Consider the following 19064-nt stretch of genomic DNA (forward strand, 5'->3'; position numbering starts at 1 on the left):
TTATGGTATTAAACACAAACATCATCTTTCTATATTTTATTTAAAAAAAATTAGAAGATAAAAAAATAAATTCATAATATTATTGATACAAATCAGGTCAAGTCTAAATTTAACATAAAATATCTGCTGATAAGTTTTGCGAGATTAGACATATCTCTCAAACTATACATTGAAACAAGCTGAAATTTTATAGAAAGATACTAGACACATAAAACTATATTTTAATAAATTATAAGGTCAAATAAAATTCAAGAACATATTATGTTAGTGAGTCGAAGTTACTAAATAAATCTTGTCAAATCTGCTAAACTAGACCTCTATATACTATTTGGGACATACCTTGAGTTACAAGTAGAAATTTACTTCTATTCAAATTAGACTAAAAATTATATATTAAATCTTGTCAAATCTGCTAAACTAGACCTCTATATACTATTTGGGACATACCTCGAGTTACAAGTAGAAATTTATTTCTATTCAAATTAGACTAAAAATTAGATATTTTAAACTTTCCAACCATATATGGTATGTCAGTAATTCATCCATGTGAGAGAGAACGATGCGTTGGAAATCTATCAAAATATACAAAAATTAGAGATTTAATTTAGATGGAGGAATTTTGGCATGAAGATATTGTTTTCGTTATCATATTTTATTTATTAATTTAATGTTGAATAATTATTTTTAATTTGAATTTTTTGGGTCTATTAAATATTATATATAAATTTATTTTATTATTGGACTGATAAAATTGATTACTAATTTAGACCTATTAGTTTGCAATCTAAAAAGATTCATTAGGGTTAGTTAGAGGAGATTATATTATGGTTTTTTTAGCTATAAATTTTAGTAGTAAGTTGGAGAATAAACATAAATTTTATTTATTTATTTGTGACAAAGTAATTTTCTTTGTATGGATAAAGATTGTATATTGATTTATCGAAGATTAACTAATTTTGCGGCATCATGTACTAAAGATTTTTAGAAACACAAAGTTATTCTCGAGTTTAATTTTTTTTTCAATACCTTTAATTCTTAGATATAAAAATACTTCTAAATCAAGATTTTATCAAATATAATTCTTAGATATCTTTAATTTTTAGATACCTTTAATTCTTAGTGCCTTCTTTATTTATGTTTGAAATCAACTACTTGAAATCTTAATATAGCTTGGCTACTATCAATTTGTTCTCCATGTTGCCTTGATTCTTCTTTTTTAGAATAAAGATTTTGGTGTAGTTGGATAAATGTTAACAGAACTTGATAGTATAACCATTTTTTTTATTTATTGATTTCAAGGTGACTCAAACTCATCTATGCATGCATAGATAATTTATATATATATGAGAATTTAATGAGTTTTATTTGTGGAATAAATTATTGAAAAAATTAATTGTTATATTAAAAACTATCTTATACTACTAGTGTTGTCAATTATTTTTTTTTCAATAGAAAATTGTATTTTTTTTTCAATATAACATAAAAACAATGATTTATTTATACTTTATTTAATATAATAAAATTATCATTCTTTCCAAAAAAAAAAACAAAAAAAACAACAAATAACACCAGCACCATGAACAAACATTACGGTGCAGGGAGCCCTCGTGGTTGACCCAATGAAAAAAACCTGAGAAAGGAAAAATAATTCCTCCTCGTTGCCTTCTCCCAAGATCCTCAAAGGAGGAGAAACCCTCATCGGCTCTTAGTTACAGACATGAATAAAATTAGAAAACCTTTTGGATTCATATCATAAATGACACCATGTTTTAACCTTGATTTTCTTGACAAGGAACCACCATTACAAACCCATTCTTATTTTCTGATTTATAGTTTCCTATAAACATTTTATTTTTTCCTTTTACTAACCGATCAACAATGTCGAAACAATCACCAAGAATCATCAAAGGTCTTCTCAAACTCCACTACAACGTCTACAATCATGTTTCTACTTCCAAGCCCTCACCTTTAACCACTCCTTCTCTGACCTCTAGAATTTCTACCACTTTTACCAGATCTTACTCAAATGCCTCCTCAAATTTCACTCCTTTAAACTCTCAAATCCCATGCTTTACTTCAAAACCCACTTCTGCTAATCTGGGTTTATCTCAGTTTCTCTCCTGTACAAAACCCAATTCTTCATTTTCTAAAAATGGGAGTTTTTTCTATGGGGTGAGGCAGTTTTCTTTCAAAGGTTCTTCGGATTTGGGGAAAAGGGTTGATGGGAATTTTGCAAAAAAGATTCTTGAGAAGCCGGCCACAGCTGTTACTTCTGCTTTCTCGAGGTACCGTGAAGCTTTAGGGTTGCAAATTGATGCCTTTCTAAAGAGGAATTCCTTATTTTTGATCGGGGCAGGAGGAGTAATAATTTGTGCTTTGCTTTGGAGGATTATGTTCGGTATTGCTAATACTTTTGTTAGTCTATCTGAAGGCATGGCGAAGTATGGGTTTTTCGCTCTTTCATCTGCCATGGTTGCCTTTTCTGTGAGTTCTTTCTTTAATCGTTTTACTGTGTTTTGTTATTTCTATTTGTGCAACGGAATTATTTTTGATTATAAATGAGTGATGTCTTCTTTTGGATTATTGATGTGCGAACCAACTATAAAATTTATCTCGACTTTACGATTTTCCCAAATGTGATGAGCGGTTCCCATGCGTTAAGTTGTGGAATAGATAGATTTTTCTTTGGAGTACAAGCACGAGATGGGTTCTCCTGTTATTGTTATGGTAGTGCCTCTACCAACATTCTATGCTTGAACATGTTTTTTTGGATAACATAGCTTGTTATAGGTGGTGCATTTTTTACTTCAAAGGCGTGGGGTGTTGTTTAAACACAAAACAATGATGATTGTGGCAAAAGCACAGTCGATTTACTTTGTTTTCACTAAAAGGAAGTGAGTTACTAGAAGTTATCTCACCTCAAGTTTAGATGCAGTGATCAGGTGATGATTAAAGCTCTTAAGAATGAGGCTCCAATCTTTTGATCAGTCTGTCATACATTGAATATACAAATTAATATCTCGACTATAATTGTTTCTACTGCTTATCAGTACTGGTTGAGTCAAGTTTTTGAGTTTTGATGTCGAAGCTTTCTAGTCCCCTACCTAGGTGCTGAAGCTATATAATCCAACTCTTACAAATGCTAAGTGTTGAAGCTATCTGTTCCAACTTAGGTGTATATAGTGCTTAAAACTTTAGGTTCGTTGGAAATAAGAGTCAAGTTTTGAAACTGTCTAATCCTACTTAAGTGTCTCTGAGTGTTTAAGTTGAGATGCATAGGAAATTCTAGTCTTGGGCAATGAGCTAACTAGATGAGCACATAAATGTTTTATTTATGTAGGAAAGGCTAAATGGTTATGCCTTTGGTCAGTTTTCTCTTATTGCTGTTGAGGTTTGATTGTTTCTATCAAGTTTAAGTCTCCTACGTTGTGGTTTCTTATTCTATATTTTGCTTGCCTTTTTGCCAGCCCTTGTCCTGTCCATTTCACCCATAGGAGAGAGCAACAATTGGGATTTTTCATTCACATTTCAAATGGTTTAAAATGTGACAGAATAGTGACTACAAATACCATGGCTTGGATCATGTTCATAAGTTGTTATACTTAGAGACACGAATGCTAATAGGGAGGAAATGAGAAAACAGAAATGGATGGCAACACCAAAAGGAAGGACACTTGACACGATAAAATTTGTTTAAAAGCATAGCATGTTAACCATAGAAATATCCTTTGATAGACTTAGTTAATTTTACTCATTACCTAGACTTCTGATTCCCTGGTACTCCCACACATTTTACTTTTCATAGTGTATGTTGCGCGTGCCTTGCACATAGCACACATATAGTCATTATGTTTTATTTATTATTGAGGATGAATTGTTGAATACGTGATTAAAGTTTTTATAAAACACAACCATGCTGATAGAAAGTAGTATTTTACGAACAAATATCCAAAATTAATGTTGTGCATGTAAACAATTTAAATAACTAAATCATTTTTCGGACATGGTTAATTCTAATATTAACATCAACATAAATCTATTTAATATTAATATCCATGTTATACACATGTGAAATAAAATCAATCACTGAGAAAATTCAAATGCTATATTGTCAAAAAAATATAATATTGTTTTCTTGTTAATTAATATGCTAAATAAATTTGCAGTGCAAAAATTCACGTTTGAGGCTTGGATTTTTTTTTTAACACTACATTTCATGAAGAATATTGCTTAAATTGAAATTTTCATTATGCTTGTTATATAATTAAAATCTATTTCATTGTTTTGAGTGAATAAATTATTTTGGGATTTCATGCTTTGAAAATTTATTATGATAATGAGTGTTCAAATAATATCAAGTTTCATAGCAAATTGCAAAAGAGAAAAAAATATGGTTGAATGTTTGAAGGTGAAAAAAATTAAAATAATTAGTCATTGTCTGCTAATGCCTTATACAGAGGTACATGATGTCATTTCTATATTTGGTATCATTAACAATCTGATGGACAGTAGATATAATAATGGGAAAATGGGATTTGTCAGGCTATAGAGATAAGCCAGAAGAGAAACAGACCTCACATAAATCCTACTAAAACCCTGATCCACACAAGTCCCTTATTGAGTAAGAACGAGATTTATAGCATGACATGTTAGAAAATTGAAAGTAGTAACAATTTGATAGAATTAGGCACCAATAATATGAAAGTAAAGCAACCATTATAAGAAGATTATGAATTTATGATCATATCAGATACTCTTACATGTATGATTCAAGATTAGAAACAGCATGTTCAAATTATAACAAACAAGATTGAGAAAAGAGTAGAGAAATATATAACCAGTTTATATATATATATATAAGTAAGTTGATAACAAAGATCAATACCAATGTTAGTCAGTTCTTATTTTTTTAATTTACAAGAAATATAATATTGTTGTTTTTATAAGCGTTTAGAATTATAATTAGTAAAACAATAGGATTCTTTGTATTGTAAATAGTATTAGAATTTGAAAATAGAAAAAGAATTCATATCTCTTAAGAATAAAATAAATAATTAACGCATAGCTCTTAATTAGTAGTAATATTGGAAAAGAAATCTAAAATTAGGATGCTATGATTTAGGACATATAATAATATAACTAAAACATGTATAAAATAATAATAATTATTTGAAAAAACAATAATAAAGAGCACAATAAAATAAAATAAAGAGGGGAATTGCCTCAAAAGCTTACCCCAACCGTTAACCCAAACTCTGCCTTTATATATAGTATTGATAGATGGATTAAGTGAGTTTCTGAGACCAGGTACTTCAAAACTTCTATTGCAGTTACAATAGTTGACTTTAGGAGAGCTAAAACCATTTTTTCTAGTCAAATATAAACCCCCCCCCAAAAAGAAACAACCATTAATGTAAAGAGTGCTTCTCAAATAAGATTGCAGTAGTGACCCTGTTGATCACTGAATTGCACTACTTACAGGTGATTAGCCCACCCCAATTTCTAACAGCTGGCACCAGGGATATGATTGCTTGTTTCCCTCACTGTTTTTGATGTAACTAAGTTGCAGCATCATTGTTTCCAATGTAGCTTCCCCAGAACAAGCAGCTGGCATTCTCCTAGAATGCAGATTCTGCTAGTGTTCATGTTTCAAACCTAAAGCTTATGCTATATATAAAACAAGTTGGAAGTCATCATTATGGGTCATGACTCATGATCAAAATTGAAAGGTGCATCCTTAATCAGAAGTCCTTGAGTCTTTCTATTTATGGATTTTCCATATATTTAAAAGTACAGATTCTGTTGCAGTTTATCCCCAAACTATTGTTGGTTTTGTCTATGTACCATAAGCAAGGATCAACTTACATGTTAACATTTGTGTGTTTTGTGTATCCATGTCACTGCTAAAGGGCCTCTATATCCGCTCAAGAATTACAATCAATCCTGATAAAGTTTATAGAATGGCCATGACAAAGCTGAACACCTCAGCTGGGATTCTTGAGGTTATGGGTGCTCCTCTCACAGGAACAGTATTAAGAGCCTACGTGATGTCAGGAGGTGGACTTATTCTAAAGAACTTTAAGCCAACTGTTAGGAGCAAGCGTTGTTTTCTCATCTTCCCAATACGAGGTTCTGAGAGAAAAGGTCTAGTCAGTGTTGAAGTTAAGAAGAAGAAAGGCCAGGTATGCTTGCTTTCTTTGTTTTGAACATCTCAATGCTCACCTTCATTGTTTTGAGCATCTGATCAAGCAATAGAATGTTTTTAAGAAATGAAAAAATGGAATCTATGATTATGATTCTTTTTGTCTTTTGCTACTCATAAATCATAAATTGAGCTTCTCTTAAGTGGAGCAAATTGATTGCCACCCGTGTTGCTGTTGCATTAAACAGTAAATGAAGTTTTCTAGCTACGTGAGTATCTGTGCAAGAGAGAGGGAAAGGGGATTGTGCTTGGGAGGATTGTTGCATGAATTCATATTTGCATATTTCTATCAATTTAGAAGTTAGAAACTGTTATTGGCAGCAGCTTCTTATATGTATTATCCTGAAGCTCTGTGCACAAGTAATCCCAGAGCTGTCACTTATATGTATATGTATGTGAGAAAATTTACATATTGATAAGGGTAAATGAACAACTTAACCCTTCTTATTTAAAGAACTGTTTCAAATTTCTGTGCAGTATGATATGAGGTTATTGGCTGTTGACATCCCCATGGCATCAGGACCTGATCAGCGATTATTTCTGATTGGAGACGAAGAAGAATACAAGGTTGGTGGCGGTTTAATATCTGAGCTGAGAGATCCTGTGGTGAAAGCAATGGCAGCAAGCAAGGAATTTGATGTTCTTGATCAAATCGAGGAAGAGGAGGATGCTGAGAGGGAACTTCAGGAAGCTGAAAGAAAGCACCGTGAGGAAATTGAAAAGCTTGAAAAAGGTGGCTCCTAGTGCCCGTTTAGTAAACTGATGTTCCTTTCCCTTCCATTCATTCCTTTTGTTTTTCATTTCCATGGATTTGTTTTGCTTAATGGAGGCCCATGGCTTGATGTACGGGCATCATGACTGGTATCACAGTTTATGCAAAGTTTTCCTGAATTGCTGACGAGTCATCTTCAGAAGTCTTAAGAGTTTTTGTACTATTGAAGTTGAGATGGCCCGTACGAGGCAATAAAAGCATACAAGTGAGGCAGCCTTTCCCACAGAAGGCATTTTTTTCTGACATGGATCGGTTTCCTTGCCTTGCTTGCCAATTTACTCTGGAAATTTCTTTTAGCAATAATTTATAATTTTTCTTTAATGCTCTAAAATCATTCTAAGATGATCTGCTTTGGTTTATAGATTTAGACCTGGATTGCAATGGTTTCAGTACCGAAGACTAGATATCCATGTTGCCTGTGCATTTTTAGTTACATGCATGGTGTACTTTTCTGTTTGTTAATTAGAACTCCTGACTGATCTTGTTTTAAAGCCTGTTGCATGCTAGGTTATTTCTTTTGATCCAGAAGCTGTCACTGGACCATTGTTAATTTTGCAGTCTTGTTTAGAAGTCACAAGTTCTGTGAAAGGTCTGCTTGTCAGCTAATTCATGGGATGGTTGATGTTTATCACCAACATCTGGGGTACAGTTGCTGATGCCTGATAGGTAATTATGACAACCACTGCATGATAACTGAACGTCAGCAGTTTTGACATCTCTGGATTTTTAAGCACATGAAAGCTTCCGCACAAGTTCAGGACATCTAGCTTTTACACAATTTGCTTCTACACAATTTGCTACTTCACTGGTTATGGGTTCTAGTAGAGGAGTGAATTTTTCTAACTTTTAATGCGTCTTCATGAAAGGCCTTTCCTTTTCCTCTACGATGTTTATATCCGTAACACAAGGCCCCCTATCTTTGTGGTTGCCGTTTCCATGACAGTCTACCAGGACGTGAGCGAGGAAGGGAGGTAGGATTCATGACTTGATGCTCACACCCAACTCCCAAGGACCTTCTGCGGAACCTGATTTCCTTATTTGGTCCCATTGTGGATTCGTGTCTCTCAAAAACTGGATAAAACAGGACCAGTTTATTTAAGCTGTGGTCAGTCAGCTTAATTACTCGAGTCTTTTTCTCGTCTAAGTGGTTGGAAAATGACACCCAACTAGCAAAGACAACACGGTATATTAAATTCCCAGCGATCTATCTGTTTCAGCATAAAACTTTATTGGGTCCTTCAAGGCAAGATCTTACAGTAAAGGAAACGGACCCCCTCCCCTAACCATTGTCAGGAAAAGAAGGCAAGGACCCTACCATGTGAGTTCCAGTTTGTAGGTTGGATGTTGAGCATGGAGTCAAAACAAGTCATAACTCTCCATGCTTAAAATCATCATTCCTTTTTCCAGAAAATTTTCAAATTCACCATAATGTATATGGAACCACAGTAAGGGAGTCATTATTATCGTTATTATTATGCCAATACATTGTAAGCTAATGGCAAACAAATACGCTCTAAACGCTTTCATAAAGGGTGACAACTTAAGAGCTCATGCTTAATTATTCATCATCTTCTGTCCGCTGGTTTTCCCCTTGCCTGTACGTGCCAAAAAGAGGAGAAAGAGAGGGAAGAAAGAAATGTGGTGTTAACTATCCCTTAGTAAGCTCAAGGCAGTTTTGAATTCTTTCCCTCTGTAAAATATGATGGATGTTTCATCATAGATTTTGACTAACATTCGTTGCCATCATTGAGTTTGTTGTCCAACACAGCTAAAATCTCAAGGCAAGAAAATGACATTGCAACAAACTCCCAGCTTGCTGCCTATCCTACTGTCTTCACCATAATAGAACAAGATTACTTTATAATCATACTAGAGCAATATTAAGTCTAGATTTCTGCTCTTATCATCACTCCCCCTTCTGTCTCTCTTTTTCATACAAATATAGAAGATAATAGATGAAAAGGCTACAGTTTCTTGTGAAGTTGAGAAGCGGGTTGTGAGCTCTACAAATTCATTGTGCTGTTCACAAGCTTTTCCTGGGTAATTTAAGGTTACATTTACTATTACTATGAAACTGTATTGGACTTCAAATGCTTGCTGTGTCATTGTCAATGGTTGCATGCATAGAAGACACGGTTGTATTCCATTAACAAAAGAAAACCGGGACCAAACATGTTTCAATGAAGTCTTGCATAGTTCTTTAAATGGCAGATAAGAGAGAAACGAATAGCATATAGAGGCTTCAGTCCTGGTACTTTTGCAAGCATTCCACGTTGTTAATTCCTAGTGACGAAGACAACCACACTGTCGGTTGTCTAGTTGATGGCCAAGAATGCATCTGCGTGCTTATTCTTTTTTTCCCCCCTTTTTAAACAAAGATACAAGAAGTTTGATAACAATCAATAACCTCCATTTCTTTATTCATAGCTTGGTTTTTTTCCTTCTTGATAAAATTCTCATTTTGTCTTGAAAACTTGAATTAGAATTGGGGTTTTGCCTTGATTCAAGTTCTTCTGTACATCCATTATCGAGACTTGAAAGGAGTTTCAGACCTTAAATTCATGGTCAGCGATAATGCTTTTTGATCTGAATATTTAGACAGCAGTTGAGAGAATTACTAAGAATATATACAGTTGCTAGCCTATAAATTCGGTGACCCAAATTAGCATTCATTACTATCATTATCACTTCCACCTTTTTTTTTTTTGTATTTTTGAGCTGGAGCGTCAACTGAAAGCACTTGAACTTGGTTCTCCTCTCAGTGTATTGCCCCTTCATTTCGTTTACCTTCTATTTGCTGGAACTGATTTCAGGAAAGATTTTTGTATTCTGATTTTCTTGCAGGTATTTTTGGATATGCAAGGCAGAAGTTATTAGATTGAAAATTGTCATGTTTCCTTGGTATAAGTCTCTATCTCCATAATATTTGTTTGTCACTTGCTAACTTGGAAAATATATTTTATGTTGTTATCAGCAAGTGATATCAAGCACACTTTCTTTAACATCCAACTGGATATCAATTATTTGCTCCTTTATTTTCTTTATGGTTACTTCCTGTGAGCTTCCCTCCTGCATGATTCCCAATCGATTTCTTCTTCTAATGGATAACGCAGGTTTACATGGCTTCATAGCTCAAATGAACAAGTATGAAATGACATTCTGAGTGAGTGATAGTGACTTAGTGGCATCTGTTTCCTACTTTCTTAATACTGCTAGTTAGAACAATAGTGCTACTTTCTTTATGCAATGACTTTTCTTTAACAAAAAAAAAAGGAGGAGAATTTAACTTTTTGCTTTCTCTTTACATCAATCTTCTTCTTTTTTTTTCTCTTGGATTCTTTATCACCACTTTGCTTTTGACATGTGCTTCCTCTGGTAAGAGAGCTTTGCTTTCCCAAAATGAAAATGTCAATCAACAACACCTTATTTATTATTTCTCTTTTCGTTCTAAAGTAAATTCAACTTTAATGTACAGTGATCTACTGTTGTGGTGAACGATCTCAGTAACTTCAACATTTCCTCGGAACCATGTTCAGCTAACTTTTATCAATGTTCTGATTCACTGAACCAGGAGAGCACCGGGAGCTGCTGAAGCCAGAAACAAGCATAGTTCATTTCAAACTGAGCCACTATCAATGAAGCTCCTGTCCTCCATTTCCACTGTTGTTTCCCTTTTCTTCATACTTCCAGTTGTTCCTCAGATTATAGCTGACCTGAATTCTGACAGACAAGCACTTCTTAACTTTGCTGCTGCTGTTCCACACATCCGGAAACTCAATTGGAATGCTTCTACCTCAGTTTGCACGTCCTGGGTTGGCATTACCTGCAACACAAATGGAACCGGGGTGGTTGCTGTCCATCTTCCAGGCGTTGGACTGTATGGCCCTATCCCAGCCAACACTATAGGAAGACTTAATTCTCTAAAGATTCTCAGTCTCCGATCCAATAGCCTCAATGGAAAGCTTCCTTCTGATATCCCCTCCCTCCCTTCCCTTCGGCACCTTTACCTGCAACAGAATAACTTCTCTGGCGTCTTCCCTGCCTTGCTCTCCCTTCAACTCAATGTCTTGGATCTTTCCTTTAACTCCTTCACTGGAAGCATTCCACCCACCATACAGAATCTGACTCAGCTCACTGCATTATACCTCCAAAACAATTCCATCTCCGGAGCCATACCGGATATCAACCTTCCAAGTCTCAAGGCTTTAAATCTGAGCTTTAACTATTTCAATGGTACAATTCCATCATCTTTCCAGAAGTTCTCCTATTATTCATTCGTTGGGAACTCTCTATTATGTGGACTGCCTCTCAAGCGTTGCCCCACCATCTCCTCTTCACCTTCTCCTTCCCCAAATGACTTTCTAAACCCCCCAACAAAGCCCCAATCTCACACTGCTTCCAACAAGAAACTTGGTTCAAATTCTATAATTGCTATAGCAATTGGGGGATCAGCTGTGCTGTTTCTCATAATTATGGTTATCTTTGTTTGCTTCTTGAAAAGAAAAGACGGGGCAAGAAACACAGTATTGAAAGGGAAGGCTGAGAGCGAGAAGCCTAAGGATTTTGGTAGTGGGGTGCAGGAGGCTGAGAAGAACAAACTGTTTTTCTTTGAAGGCTGTTCTTATAACTTTGATCTTGAGGATTTGTTGAGGGCATCAGCTGAAGTTCTTGGTAAAGGGAGTTATGGAACAGCCTACAAGGCAGTTTTGGAGGATGGGACATCAGTGGTGGTGAAAAGGTTGAAGGAAGTTGCTGCTGGAAAGAAGGAATTTGAGCAACAGATGGAAGTTATAGGGAGAGTTGGACAGCACCCTAATATTGTTCCACTCCGTGCTTATTACTACTCCAAAGATGAGAAGCTTCTAGTTCACAACTACATGTCAGCAGGCAGCTTATCTGCATTCCTGCATGGTAAGCTGTCTTTTAGCTCAATTATAATGAACAAGTTTTGTTTTCCTTTCCTCCACATTTTTTTTTGCATAGCTTCCATCACCTGGCATTAGAAATTTGTGCAAGGCAGATCAAAATTTTCTACTTGTGATTTTTATCCAGGGAAGTTTTTCACCTAGTAACGACTGCTTGAGAACAAGCAAGACCAATGTTCACTAGTTTAATGAGAACCAGAAAATGGTTTAAACTTCAGCCTGTGAGTTTTATCCTTTTAGGAGCTGTGTTTGGTTCTGTAAGAAACATGTTTTCCCAAATGAACACGGTAGAAGGTTAGGAATCTCATCTATCATACAACAGCTCTGCATCAAGTTGGTTCTGGCAGTCTAGCACAAAGTAGTCATGCTGGCTCTTTTGATTTATTGACTAGAGTTACACATTAACAATGGCTTAAAACTTGAAAGTTAAAAGCCCTTGCAGAGAAGATTTACAGCATTTGTAGAAGAAAATTTTGTTAAATTAGTGGAGAATACCAAATAGGCTAATAAAAATTGATCGAATTCCGTAGAATCGATTATGAGATTGGGTGTCATTAACAGCCAGAATAGACAGTTATGGTACTATAAAATTCCTCATGATGAAGTTCAGCTAACTATACCCATCTATACTTTTGGTTTTTGCCGATTGCTGCAGAATAATGTACTTTTTGATTGAATCGATCTCAATGGTGGTTTTTTTATTCTTGAAAAAACCTTGAGTGTTATAACATTCTGATGAATCACTTTATTAGTACAGTTGTTTGGAACCCGGTAACAATATCAAATAATGTGGAACCTCTCAGTTTATTTAAAATGATGTAAATTTGTTGCTTGGTGTGCTGTAATCTGCATAATTGCCATAACATTTGTATATATCAAACCTTTTCAGCTCACTTCAACTTTGCTATGCCTGTAACTAGGACAATTTGACTGCACTCCCTTGTATTATCAGTTGTCTCTGATATAAATTTTATGCTTCTTCCCCGTGCTCTTTTTGCATGGAAATAATAGGCAATAGGGCTGGAGGTAGAACTTCACTGGATTGGAATGCAAGAGTGAAGATATGCCTTGGGACTGCCAGGGGAATTGCCCGCATTCATTCTGAAGGTGGTGCCAAATTTTTCCACGGTAACATCAAGTCTTCCAATGTAATCCTCACCTCAGATCTTGATGGGTGCATCTCTGATGTTGGATTGGCTCCTCTGATGAACTTCCCCACAACCATGTATAGAACCATTGGATATCGTGCTCCGGAGGTGATTGAAACACGCAAAGCCTCTCAGAAATCTGATGTTTATAGTTTTGGGGTGCTCCTTCTGGAAATGCTGACTGGGAAAGCCCCTCTACAAGTTCCAGGGCATGACAGTGTGGTTGATCTTCCAAGATGGGTGCGGTCTGTTGTCAGAGAAGAATGGACTGCAGAGGTTTTTGATGTTGAGCTTGTAAGGCACCAAAATATTGAAGAGGAAATGGTGCAGATGCTTCAGATTGCTTTGGCATGTGTGGCAAAAGCACCAGATATGCGTCCCAAAATGGATGAAGTTGTTAGGATGATAGAGGAAATTCAACATTCTGACTCAAAGAACAGGTCATCCTCCGATGCTGAGTCTAATATCCAAACTCCATGAGAGTTTCAAAATTTTCGCGCAGTGGAAATGATATATCAGATGCTGTCTGATATGGTAAGGCGATATGCATGAATGCATCATGCATACATGCTAAGCCTTAATCTCTCAATGTATCCCATACTTCACCACGAATTGTACTACCTGAATCCTGTAGAAGATTTTTAGAATAAATCTTCGGAAAAATAAACTTCCTGTCCCTTGATTTCTTGAACCGAATTCTTTTCCAACTATTGTAAGCTGGCTGATATGCTTTAACTGATCTGCAGATTCCAAAAAACTGAAGCTTCCTTATGCTAGGCTGAAATTCAAGATAACTTTACGGAGAATTAATTGTGTTGCCACTTAACCTCCTAGAATATCAGCCATTTTCAGGTTAATCAACTTGATAAAATAGATATATTTCACACCACAGATTATCCATGAAATCAATGAACATGATGCAGTAAATTAATGCAAAACAGATGAAAGATGATTTTCCAGATGGCTGAGATTAAAGCATTTCACAAGGGTAAGGTGAGGCTTTGTAAATGCATATTGCATATTAACAACCACTCTGGTTAATAACGCCATGACCAAAAAAAGGAGGTCGTAGGATAGAAATAGAAGGCCAAAAAAAGTCTATTAAATGGGGCATTGTTTTACTAGCAGCCCTTTGCTTATTCGTTGGTTATAGTAGAATATGTCGTTAGTTTACAGCAAACAACCCAAACGTGGAAACTTGAAATGGCAACACACCCCCTGAAGGGAAGGACACCTATAGTCTCTAGCATCTCTCTTTCTCTGTTGAAAGGTCTACGGGATCTTTGACTGCCCATGTTGTCTATTTCTGATAAGGCCTTAATGACATGATCTTGTGGTGAAATACTGGATTACACTACATATCAGAATCAATTGGATCCAAAGGTAAAATGTCACGACCCGAATCCCGAGTTCATGACCGGTAACACAGGAGCAGTGTTGAAAGGACACCCCACCTCTTTGTTTGGAATGCTCTAGCTGTTTCATTGGTTTCTTCTCCATCATTTGAATCTTTTGATGATAATTAACATAAGAAATGATCTCATTTAGGTAATGCGTGAATGTCCTACAAATTTATCCAAAGCTGTAATTTCCAATTGTTATAGCCTGTAAGTTAACAATCTGGTTTAGTTGAAATGCATCCACCAAAATTTGAATGGTTTTGCAGTCTCGGCAAGAAAGAGGAAGACTTTATTACTGTTTTGCAAAGTTTTGGATGGCTTAATGCTGTCACTGCTAATGAAAGAGGGAGAAACTTTTTACCTTAAAGAGAGAAAAGACAGGTATAATAGATAATGAAATCCGCAGAAGATTAGGGGGGTTTATTTTGCATTTCTAGCCAAAAATAATGGAGCTGGATTTTACTCTTTTGGTTTAAAAGATGATACATAAAGAGAACTCATGCCATGTATCTCTAGTGCCTTTTTTGTTTTACCTAGAAGAAAAAAGAAAAAGAACTGCAACAGATCTGATGGATATTCTCTTTTAGGAACCTGCTGTAATCGCAAATCCATCACCAGGGTGTAATGGGACATTGTTGGTCCACGGTGAGTCTTTTTAAACAAGCTGAAAAGAACTATGCTTATCTCTCATTCTGATATTCTTCGTGTGTAAGTGATGTTCATTCTGTAATGCTCTTGCCGTTTTAAGGCTCCTGCTGGCTGTTGCGACTTCTTTTGCACCGAATCTTGATTCTCAACTTTGTTTTTGTTGAATAGAGCCTGATCAAGTTTACCTTTTGAAACCTTGACTCTTCTTCATTTCCATGTTCAGTTTCTGCAAACCTCTCAGTATGTTTATATTTCGTTTCAAATGACAAATGGTTGTAGGGTTGACAATCCACAATGTCTTGTTTCTTGATGAAAACTATGATGGTGTCAGTTAACAAATCAAAGTGTTTGTCAAGAATGACTAGATTTAAGATCACCTCTTCACTTCTCTAAACAGAACTTTCAATGGGTTTTCCACTTAATATGTATTTCCATAAACCTGAAAGAACCTAGAAGATAATCTAGACCAGTCTGATCAGCTGTAACACAAGGCATTATTTAGCTCTTGAACTCACAGCCTGTCCTATACCTACATATCATCACCTTAAAATACATGAAGTTTTCAGGCTCCAGCTTATCAGGGTTTTAATCGAAAATTCTTTCATTTTTTAAGAAACCTGGCGTGCCAGTTTTGAACCACTTATCAAGTAATCATGCTTCGGATGCTAATCTCCATGGTAACCCATATTTAGACACGGTCCATCATCCTCGATATATCATTCAACATATTGAGGATAACTCTTGCAGGTCTGCGGTTGTTGTAATAATTGTCATGGAGGTAATGAAGAAAGTAGTGTTCATAAAGAGAATTATCGTAAAGAATTTGCCAGTAGAAATGTTCACCTTCTTACCACTACGGAGAAATGGAATGAAAAAATATCAGAAGCAAGTAGGGATGGGAAGATTGTAAGTTCTTAATACTTGGCTACCTTTTATGTTTACCTTCTCTCCATTTTCCTTTTCCCCACATTTCCTGAATTCAGTCATTACAGGGTGAAAAATTCATATGGATGCTCTGGTAGTATTCAGATGTAACTGTCATCATTTACATGTCTAATTTCTCACATTGGTAATTTTTTCCCTCACCTGTCCAACAGACGGTCGTAAATTTCAGTGCATTGTGGTGTGCCCATTTAAAACAACTGCACAAGCCTTCTGCGAGCTTGCAGATAAATATTCCTCGGTCATATTTCTAACAGTTGATGTTGATGAGCTTGCAGTAAGTAAATCATGTTTTTACTGTTAGCCTTAGGTAACAGAGAATGAAGATCAATGCACGACAAGGTTGTCAAGAATTTCTCTCTACTTTTACACGAACTCTCATTCACTTTTACAATTTAAAAGACATAAGTCAAGACTTATCTACATCTATATGCATGGTGATGAAATTATACTTGAGCTTTAATAATTCGTCGATGCCTATTTGAAACACAAAAATGAATTTCTGCATCAGGTTCTCATATTTGATCAACACTTAGCAGTATATTAATATGTTTGATTCAGTTTTTTAGTGTGTTCAATAGATAGAGATTAATCACAGAACATATTTAATGAGTGAAATGTGCTGTCTGATTGGATGCAGGAACTGAGTACTTCATGGGAAATTAAAGCAACTCCAACATTCTTCTTCCTTAAAGATGGGCGACAAGTTGACAAACTTGTTGGAGGAAACATGGCGGAGCTCCAGAGGAAGACTGCTGATATTGTCAATCTTGAGTCTAGGTCACGTAATTGACTCTTATTCCTGAAAACTGGCTTATTTTCCATTCCATTGTCCAATCAGAATTTCTGTTACCATGTAGTCGTGTCAGCAACCACTGCCAGGCACTGGTGCATCAATTTTTGAAAAATCTGATATTTGCACGTGAGATATGAGAGCATTGGTTTTTCAGACAAAAAGTTAAAAACTGTGTACTCAGTAGGGCGTTTAGAGCAGGAAACTAACAAAGAAAAGTTGCAAATTCTTGATGGATATTGCTGTGAATCCTGACTGTACCAGTGGATTTGTCAGAAATTGAGAGAAGGGATGCGTGATGGAAAGGATCTTTCTTATACTACTCTCATATGAGGGGAAGTCTCCTGGATCTGAGAGTGCTCATGGACTTGGATTGCATTACTCTCAAGATGTATATTTATATTAGTCAAGTGATAATTCTAGAGGCTCAAGGATAACCACATCATTAATGCATTGAACCTGTAAGACCTAAAAGGACTGTTTGGAAAACTCAACTCAACATTATTCTAGATTTCAACATTAATTCCAACAGGATTTGCTTCGTATGCTCAACATCAGGAATTGTCTGTAATCATTAAAATGATTTCATTCAACCATGCCAAGGAGATCATGATCCGATTATATGTACTCAAATTTAGCATTCTGTTGATTCTAGACCTGTCGAGAGTAAACACTTGAAACGAGCCATGGATAAAAATGTTACCAAGATCCTGAAGGGTTCTCCTATTGCATGAATTTTCAACATTTCCTTGGTAATATGCACTCACCATCGAAGCCTATACTCTATCCAAGTGTCCGCAAGAATTACACCCATCCTTCCTTTTCCCATCAGCTGCTTCTTGTTCAGACATCTTCTGTCCATATAAAAGAGTCCAGGGAAAAATTAAAATTCTATCGTTTATACAGCAAACACAAACTGCCTGGAGTCCTTGTCAATTTAGCAAAAATGAACTGTTCACATTTTAACATGAAAATGGTGATTGATGATATGAGAGGCAGAGTCTTAATAATGTCTCTTTTTCAATTTTTCTATGCTAATAGACATTAATGTATGAAGTATATAGCAGATATAATGGCACCTCAATCCTCTATTTAGATTACCAACGTGGACAAAAAATCATAATAGAAGTATAATGTACTTGGGAGAGACTATATTTTGCAAGCTTACATAATTACCTGTCTATTGGATTTCTAAATGACCATCATCTAAAGTTGAATTGCTTAACTTGCTAAATCTGCAAAGGTAAGAGGTACGTACAGGAGAAGAGCTGGTATTTCTGCTAATATTTCTCTCTTGTCTGTTTATGACGTTGAAAATCTTTGCATTTAAAAGCTCACCATTTCTGTTCTTACCCACCATGACGATGCTTCCTGAAATGACGTGCTATACCATTCACCAAAGTGTTGAACCACCATCCAGTGGAAATATTCGGACAGCCCATAAGACCCAAAAGCAACTATGATCACTTTTAAAAGGTTGGATTGATCCACATGAACATCATCATGGTAAGAATTGTGTATGGAAATTCTTTCTGTGAGATGGCACCAGGTATCTTGACATTCCCCTTCAACTTGCATCTAGGTGGATAAGTGTATCATGATTATGTGATTGCAACTCATTTTCTAGAAAAAAATGAGCCTATTGGAGTAGCAACTTTTACAGAAAGACCATATCCACAGTGATGATCTTAAGTCGAATTTCTAATGTATAGTTGGTTTATCAGAGGTAGCACATACACTGACAAGCACGAGAGCAGGCAACAGAGAGGTGCATCAGTGCCGAAGAGCAAAAAGTTTATTAAGGTGGATGATACAAGATTCAAATACAACGAAAAAGAAAAAAAAAATGGAAGTCATCAAAGTTTCAGGGAAAGAAAGGTCATCTTCCAATGACTCCATTAGTCATTGGTTTCTCCATCTCATTGTAAGAGATCTGTTGTACGGTGTTTAGCATATATGCTAAGCATATACTGTAAGGATATCCAGGAAAACTTCGGAGAAACCCCAGACACAAAATAGACAGATATCAACCGAGCGAGCATTCCTAAAACAGCTGAAAAAAAAAAAAAGAATTATGCTTCAGACAAAATCTTTCAAATGGAGAAAATACTTAAATTAGCAGTGATCCTGGCAGCTAGCTGTGCTAAAAACATTGACTGACACCCGAGACAGACAATCAGGAAATATTGCGAAGTTGAGATGTGTCCTGGGAATAAAGAATCTTAAGACTAACA

General features: G+C 35.7%; 3 protein-coding genes across 7 annotated transcripts; all 3 read left to right on the forward strand.

Annotated features, from left to right (window-relative positions):
- Positions 1 to 1571: 1571 nt before the first annotated feature.
- Positions 1572 to 7261, forward strand: LOC105107417 (import inner membrane translocase subunit). Its single transcript, XM_011001335.1, has 3 exons — positions 1572 to 2484; positions 5910 to 6182; positions 6680 to 7261. Exons 1-3 carry the CDS (start codon positions 1879 to 1881, stop codon positions 6944 to 6946), a joined length of 1146 nt encoding a protein of 381 aa, XP_010999637.1. The 5' UTR covers positions 1572 to 1878; the 3' UTR covers positions 6947 to 7261.
- A 1437-nt stretch (positions 7262 to 8698) lies between these two features.
- Positions 8699 to 13786, forward strand: LOC105107419 (probable inactive receptor kinase At5g58300). 5 transcript variants are annotated; one of them, XM_011001339.1, is made up of 4 exons: positions 8699 to 9014; positions 9819 to 9875; positions 10546 to 11885; positions 12911 to 13786. In XM_011001339.1, exons 2-4 carry the CDS (start codon positions 9865 to 9867, stop codon positions 13525 to 13527), a joined length of 1968 nt encoding a protein of 655 aa, XP_010999641.1. In that variant the 5' UTR covers positions 8699 to 9014; positions 9819 to 9864; the 3' UTR covers positions 13528 to 13786. The 5 variants fall into 5 exon arrangements, with proteins under 5 accessions (XP_010999641.1, XP_010999640.1, XP_010999639.1 ...); XM_011001338.1 differs by lacking the exon at positions 8699 to 9014 and adding an exon at positions 9143 to 9723; XM_011001337.1 differs by lacking the exon at positions 8699 to 9014 and having other exon boundaries at positions 9143 to 9875.
- Positions 13787 to 14508: 722 nt separating this feature from the next.
- On the forward strand, positions 14509 to 17463 carry LOC105107420 (thioredoxin H9). Its single transcript, XM_011001341.1, is given in 5 exon segments — positions 14509 to 15092; positions 15843 to 16001; positions 16193 to 16220; positions 16223 to 16314; positions 16678 to 17463. Coding segments are annotated over 5 exon segments (453 nt in total). The 5' UTR covers positions 14509 to 15071; the 3' UTR covers positions 16831 to 17463.
- Positions 17464 to 19064: the final 1601 nt, after the last annotated feature.

The sequence above is a fragment of the Populus euphratica genome, unplaced genomic scaffold (genome assembly GCF_000495115.2).
Source record: "Populus euphratica unplaced genomic scaffold, PopEup_1.0 scaffold160.1, whole genome shotgun sequence".
NCBI classification, from domain to species: Eukaryota; Viridiplantae; Streptophyta; class Magnoliopsida; order Malpighiales; family Salicaceae; genus Populus; species Populus euphratica.

What these genes read in the sequence shown, in the direction of transcription:
- LOC105107417 (XM_011001335.1), top strand. Translation starts at nt 1,879, where the DNA reads ATGTCGAAACAATCACCAAGAATCATCAAAGGTCTTCTCAAACTCCAC. An exon ending in CTGCCATGGTTGCCTTTTCT is followed by an intron (nt 2,485 to 5,909) that starts GTGAGTTCTTTC and finishes TCACTGCTAAAG; the next exon opens with GGCCTCTATATCCGCTCAAG. An exon ending in TTAAGAAGAAGAAAGGCCAG is followed by an intron (nt 6,183 to 6,679) that starts GTATGCTTGCTT and finishes ATTTCTGTGCAG; the next exon opens with TATGATATGAGGTTATTGGC.
- LOC105107419 (XM_011001336.1), top strand. An exon ending in CTTATCTGCATTCCTGCATG is followed by an intron (nt 11,886 to 12,910) that starts GTAAGCTGTCTT and finishes TGGAAATAATAG; the next exon opens with GCAATAGGGCTGGAGGTAGA.